The sequence below is a fragment of the Arachis duranensis genome, chromosome 3 (assembly GCF_000817695.3).
Source record: "Arachis duranensis cultivar V14167 chromosome 3, aradu.V14167.gnm2.J7QH, whole genome shotgun sequence".
NCBI classification, from domain to species: Eukaryota; Viridiplantae; Streptophyta; class Magnoliopsida; order Fabales; family Fabaceae; genus Arachis; species Arachis duranensis.
In genome coordinates this window covers 8,746,725-8,754,067 of record NC_029774.3, presented here as the reverse complement: position 1 = coordinate 8,754,067, position 7,343 = coordinate 8,746,725, and the positions used below count along the sequence as shown (strand labels likewise).

General features: G+C 26.3%; 1 protein-coding gene across 1 annotated transcript; it reads right to left on the bottom strand.

The window, feature by feature from the left end:
- Window positions 1-3,800: 3,800 nt before the first annotated feature.
- Window positions 3,801-6,222, bottom strand: LOC107477376 (8-hydroxygeraniol oxidoreductase). Its single transcript, XM_016097374.3, has 7 exons — window positions 6,134-6,222; window positions 5,874-6,019; window positions 5,743-5,780; window positions 5,130-5,532; window positions 4,644-4,880; window positions 4,386-4,544; window positions 3,801-4,105 (listed from the first exon to the last, which is right to left on the bottom strand). Exons 1-7 carry the CDS (start codon window positions 6,165-6,167, stop codon window positions 3,995-3,997), a joined length of 1,128 nt encoding a protein of 375 aa, XP_015952860.1. The 5' UTR covers window positions 6,168-6,222; the 3' UTR covers window positions 3,801-3,994.
- Between the last annotated feature and the right edge of the window lie 1,121 nt (window positions 6,223-7,343).

Here is a 7,343-nt window from a genome sequence, read left to right as displayed (position 1 = left end):
ATACCACACAAATAGATAAATGACTTAAGCTTAATTATGGATTTTTTATTTATTTATGCAAACATGATAACACCATGGTCTATAAATGCTTAATGGATAACATATCATATATTGCTCTGAATGATGAGCACGGGAGTTGAAGAGTGTGTGCTGATTTGTATCCATGATAGTTGCCTTCTTGTGACGACGCCTCATATGAAGAAAAAGAATTGTTGTAAAAATTACCCAATGAAAGAGTAATTGGTAAATGGATAATATTTTCTTGTAGCTATATGGTCTTTTATAGTGGTAAAATAAAAATGGAATGAATAAAATTTTGTATTTTTATATTAGAAATAGAATTTGATATTTATCCTAATAAAATTAAATAATTAATTAGTTATATTTAAATAAATTAAATAAATTAAATAAAAATATTTTTAAGAATTAATCAAATCAATTAGTCAAATACAAATAATTAGTATAATTAATTTTATTTGATTTATTGAATTCAAAAAATAAATTAAAAAATAATTTATTGAATTAATTAGTTGATATAATTAATTTATTATAATTGATTGGATTTAATGAATTAAAAAAAATAAATAGAAAAACATAGGAGACAGTGATTTTTTTAACTAAATTAATATGTATTTATTGTATTTAATTAGTATAAATAACAAACCATCTATGTTATTATATATCTTATTTAATCTTGCATGGCACGAGTAATTATAAGTTATATTTTGATTTCTAATTATTTACGTACATAAATGATTAAAATATATAACATAAATATCGTAATTATTATAATTCTATGATATAATTATAATTGACATATTTTATCATAATTAAATATTGATTTGATATAATTATAATGAAAATACTTTCCCAAAATAATATAATCTACTATTATTCATCCACTAATTATTTGGCAATAAACCTTAATATGATTTTTTACATCTGCACTATGGAAAATAACTACTTAGATATACCAAATAATATGTAACATATTACTACCTGTATAAGTTAAGGCACAAACACAGAATTTAATTAAGGTGATTGAAACTTTCACCAAACAGAATATGACCTACTCAATCGAATAAAAAAGGAAGAATATGACCTCGATCGAATAAAAAAGGATACTCAATTTTGCATTAATTAGCTAGTCGAAGAAATAACATACTCATTTATTATTCATGTTTCATTATATTTTTTAAATAATATATAGAAAATATATATCTTGTGCATAAAAATGTGACTATTAGTAATTTTATTAATAAACCTTTTTTTAAACTATTACTAATTTCAATTTTAATAGAAAACCTGAGAAAATAATTTCGCTTGCCATAAATAATATACTAAAACTGTTACTATATTATCTTCTATATAGTTAATTGAATTTATCAATAATTTTTCCGTGTAAATCGTTATTACCCAATCAATGATTTTCCCGTATAAATCGTTATTACCCAGTTTTTAATAACTACTTAATATACAAAATTTGAAATTGAAAATTATTATTACTAATTTAATTAACTGGTTAATTGAGTAATAATTGTCAAATTATTAAGGTACAAAATCATTGACTTACTCAATAGATTTCCATATATTATTTATATTTCAAGTAATAATTTGAAATTATATTATTTACCCGGTTAATAATACTATTATTAATAATTATTTTTTGCATTGATTTTTAAATCAATTATTAAATAATTATTTTTGTTAAGATAATTGTTTATAAATTATTTCAAGTTATATTTTGTTAAGATATAATTATTTAGATTATTAGTGATGGCACGGGTATAATTTCATTTTATACCAATTAATCAATTATAATTATATGACACGGGTGTAATTTTAATTTTATTCACCGATTATTGGTAAATAAATTTTATTCCAATTATAAATAAAATCTGTTTTTATTGGCAAATAAATTGTCTTTAGGTCAACGATTTAATATATGTATAGATTAATTTTTTGTCAAATATAATGAAAATATAAATAAAGAAATAAAGAATAAAAATAAACTTAATAATATCTGACACTACTTCATTTTATTAAATTATTTAAAAATAGAAAATCCACAAAAAATAACCATAATATATAAATTGAGGCAATAATTTAAAATTCTATAATTATAATTTAATCAAATACTAATAGTAAAACCAAATTACCTAAACAATATTGAACCTATTCTAGTCCTTAGTCACGTATAGTATAGAATCATTCTTATAACGACAACCAACTGAAATAACATCGTAAGTTTCAATATTTAGAATTCGTGCAAAATCATGCTATCCTCTTGTTAGATAAGCTTCATCATCCGCTATCCATGCAATGCGGCAAGATATAGAATTATCACACCGAGAAACTAAACTAACTCTTATTCCCCTCAATGGCATTGCATGCATGCAAAAGAAAGCTAGTAATTTCTGAAAAAAATTAAAATATGTTAAAAAGTTATTCTAATAATTAACAGTTTAAACTAAGAAAATTTAAATATATTACCAATCATTGAAATTGCATATCTGAATTTGTCACGAATTTAGCAAAACTTAACTGAAACTGAGGGAATTCAATTTCATTATGTGCTCCACTTCGAAGATTTTCGGGCAGAGGTAAAAGGTATGGAGGGGATGGAACTTGAACTTATGTGCTTCACTTCAAAGATCTCCGGGTAGACGTAGAAAGCATGGAGGGGATGGAACTTGAACTTGGCCTACAAAGCTTCATGGAAACTAATTTTACCCATATTCTATTAGGTTGGTCATAATATGTGAGTAGATCCAACCATCCTTCGGTAAAGTAGAGACTATTGCCTCTTCTTTGAACGCTTACATCCATGTAGTTGGAATCCGAATCAGTGAAGACAACTCGATGAGGTATTTCATGGATGTGATGCATTGTAAATGATTGTGGCAAAAAATAATCGAACTGGAACATTAGACGATAAGAATAACTTAGAGTAACAACAAATAAAAAATTATCAAAAGAATAATATAATAGAATGAGTATATGATATTATAAAAAATTATAAAATTGTACCTTAAAAGGATCAACTTCAATAAAAAACGAAGAATACATTCTTATTCTATGAAGTAGTAAAAAAACACTAAATATAAAATTATGAATTGACTCCCAAATTTAGATTCATATACCACAGGAAAACACTATATATAGACTTTAGTAAAACAAAAATAAATATGTAAATTACTATTATTAAGGTAATTTTTTAATAATACATTAAATTTTTCGTTTTTGTGCAAGTATAAACCGCTATACCTCTCTCGTAGTTTATATATTTTTGGTGTTTATAAAGAAATCGTCAGAAGGGTGCCGCGATTTCTTTTTTTATTGTGTTTATACGTAAATCGGTATACCCCTCTAGCAGCTTACGTATGTTCCTAATCTGTTGAGTCTCTATCGTAATTTCTATAATAATATGAAAGTTGCATTTGCGTAATATGTAATCTTTAAAAGTTATATTCTAGTAATATTGAATTGTAAACAATTTATTTTCATAACTTGTCCGTATAATATTTATTAATTATTTTTATCATATTTTTAAATTATTTAAAAATTATTTTATTGATAACATCTTTTACATTTTTTTTGTCAGAGAGTTTGAATCTTGCGAATACCAAATTGGTAATTAAATCAACTTTGTATTATGTAATTGATTTTCCTTAGATAGTCATATTGAATTAGTGAAACAACAATGAAAACAATTTCCTTTCAAAGTCAACTAACTAGTTGCACACGATCATTATTCTTTATTATTTGTATGAAAATTGGACAACAAAGTTTCAACGGTTACGAGTTCAACTTCAATAATCAATCAATAATCAATAATTACAAATAAAGCTGGCATAACGTATTTGATTTGTTATGCAATGTGACGTTCACGTGTGAACATCTTATATCTCCACAGGACTTAGAACCAACAATTATTGATGAATTACCTCTAATAATAATAATAATAATAATAATAATAATAATAATAATATCATCACATCTTGATGACAATTTTTACACAGTTGGGCTGTTTCAACAACTCAAATGCTTCGTTTACATCTTCCAATTGAACCTCATGGCTGTGTAATTCTTCAAGAGGAAACTCCTGCAACATGGTAAAATAGTTTAAGACATATATAGCTTTCTTAAGCCAGAATCTCAAGAGCCATGCGTGGACATAATTATAAAAAAATTTAATGAATAAAACATGTTTAACAATGGACATTTATGTTTGCTGAGATATTATTCATCTACTATTACATAGGATATAGATTGCAATTATACTAATAGATGAATAGATCCACATAAAAATTTTATGATAATCATGTTCAAATACAATAATGGTAGGGAGATAATAATCTAAAATTATACACTAATGAAAATACCTGCTTCAGGCACTTGTCAGCTATAATAGAAAGATCTGAAATGGCTTTAAGCCCTCCAAAAATAGAACCTTTCAAAGTTCTGCCAAAAAGAAGTGACAAATGACCAAGGGGCACAGTAGCTTCATTTCCTGCTCCAATTGATATTGCCTTACCACTTCCCTATATACACACATAACAAGTAATTAATTAAGAATATAAATGTATATATATATAGACTATAGTTTGATATGTATCTACAATTGAAACTATGTAACTAACCATTTTTGTGGCTTCTAAGCATTCAGTGAGCAAAGGGGCAACACCAGTGCACTCAAATGAATAATCCACACCAAATCCATCACTCAATTCTTTCACCAATGTTGAAGGAGATTTATCAGAATCATTTGGATTTATAAAGTGAGTCATTCCAAATGCTTCTCCCTTTTCTCTCTTCAAGTTATTTGTGTCGATCCCTATTATCTTTTTTGCCCCCAACGTTTTTGCTCCACTTATAACCTTCACAACAAAACCATAATCAAATCTCATAACTAATAATCAAACTAAGTAACGACGTAATTTCATAGAATCATTCAGTCAAAAGAAATTCACATAATAAATATTTTTCACTGCTTAAATAGTCATCCAAAAAAACAAATATAATTGTACGACAGTATAAAACTCAGTGCGTTAAAATTAAACTCTTATTATTAGTAGTAGACAAAGAAATTAAAGTAATTTGCTAATTATGAATTATTTGATGCATACCCCTAATCCAACAGCACCAAGACCAAAAACAACAACACTTGATCCACTTTCAACTTTGGCTTCTCTCCATGCAGCTCCATAGCCAGTTGAGAATCCACATGAGATGAAGCTGGCATGAGCTGGATTAATGATTGGATCAACCTTAATGAGGTAGTTAACATCGATAACCGTGTACTCGGACCACGTGGCAAAAGTTAAACAGTAATATAAGTTGTTGCCTTTGCAGGACAATCTTGAAGTGTTATCTGGCATCAAGCCACTGATCCTCATAGGATATGTTAAGCACAAGTTTGATTTTCCTGAAATGCAATTCTCACATTCTTGGCACTCTCCTATGTATGTTGGAATCACCATATCCCCTTCTTTTAGATTTGTGACTCCATCTCCAACTGATTCCACAACCCTGCAGTAATAATATATTAATGGGTTTTTTAGAATCTCTTATTATTTCTTATTAATAAAAAGTTTATACAAATTCTACGCAAATCCAAAAAGAGACTTTTGCATAAAAATATATATTAAAAATATAATTATTTATGTGTCTATCTTTCGCTTTCAGTTTAAATTTTTGAAAGAAGTAATTTTATAATGATGATGCGTATATAAAACATACCCAACTCCTTCGTGACCAAGAGCTATTGGATAACGAAACTGCAAATTAATTCAAATCTTAGTATATTTATAGAGATTAAACAAATAAGCTAAGAATAATAGAGAATGAAAGCATGGAATTGATGAGAATACAAATGGTAATAATCCTTGAATGGAGGTGATATCAGTGTGGCAGATGCTAGCACAAATCATCTTGACTCGAACTTCATTTGCTTTTGGTGGATCAACTTGTATCTCTTCTAATCTCACAGCTTCACCAGCACCCCAACAAACAGCACCTGCAATATATATCCAATATATAAATATGTATGATGATATGATGCATGTTTGTTAATTAAGAAAAACATGAAAAAAGTCAAGGTGTTAGCGGAGATGCTTAGTGATTGTAATACCTTTGCATGTAATAACCTTTGAAGTGTTTGTCATTATTGTTATTGCTGGTAGGTGTAATGTTGTATCTATCTAAAAGCTAGAATTTAGACTCTGATAGTTTATTATTGTTATTATTGCTGCAGCCTCTTTTTATAGCACTTAAATAATACTAAAATTAAAATAAATAAATAAATAAATAAATAAAAAGGAGCAATGGATCATATATTTGACTTTAATTTTAATCTTTTATGTGTTTGAAAATTTGGATTTAGTAAACGGATGGGTCGCTACTCCATTTTTGATCATTTTTGTGTTGCTTGACCTATGTATTGATTTTTTTCCCCCACAAAAATGATATTATTTTATTGTATTTAATATGTAGTATTTGTTCGAATTTTTTTTGTGGTGGTGTAAGGGGATGAATTTAAGAGATAAAGAGAGAATAAGAAATTCTCAATTAAGAAGCTATAAAACAAATTGAATATTTAAATTTGATATTCTTGTAAATCCATAAAATAATTAAGTGGGGTGCTTTAACTTTAGATGTCATCATGTATTATTAAATTAGGTTTTGTTAGCTAGAGAATGACTCTTGTAAGTAATGTGAATAATGGATTCTAGAATTAATCTAATAAAATAAAAAAATATTTTATTTTAAATTATCTTCTAAATCTTAATATTAGAATAATTATCTGCACACCTAATGAATTAAACATCTAACTATTATTAATTGTGCATGAGTAAATCGAATCAAAACAAATAACTATTCAATTAAAAATAATGAACATAATCTGTATACCTATTAAATTGAACATCCGACATATTCATTGTTTACATTATTTAATATTTTTATTGTGTACCTATATTTTTTCTATTAAATTTTAATGTTTCATCATAATTTGTAACGTAATGGGGTAGAATATTTTGTGATCAAAATCTTTAATAATTAAGATGTAATCAATATATATACATTTTATAAAAGAAAAATCCACATTTATGGCTGATAAATTGATTAAATTCATCACGTGCTACCTTAAAGAGATTAAACATTGTGTGTGTTTTCGAATACTAAGATATACACAAGTGTACCGTTTCATAACTGAGATCATATGGTAAATATGAATTCCTCCTCTAGCTATGCATGGTTATTGATTTATGTATTCTAACTTTTGGAATAAATCAGACAAGATCTAATAACAATCCATATCAACATAGATTAAATGATATAAA

Coding starts and splice junctions, on each gene's coding strand:
- LOC107477376 (XM_016097374.3), bottom strand. CDS start 6,167: ATGACAAACACTTCAAAGGTTATTACATGCAAAG. Junction 5,781..5,873: donor TTCAAGGATTATTACCATTT/GTATTCTCATCA, acceptor ATTAATTTGCAG/TTTCGTTATCCAATAGCTCT. Junction 4,545..4,643: donor GCTTAGAAGCCACAAAAATG/GTTAGTTACATA, acceptor GTGTGTATATAG/GGAAGTGGTAAGGCAATATC.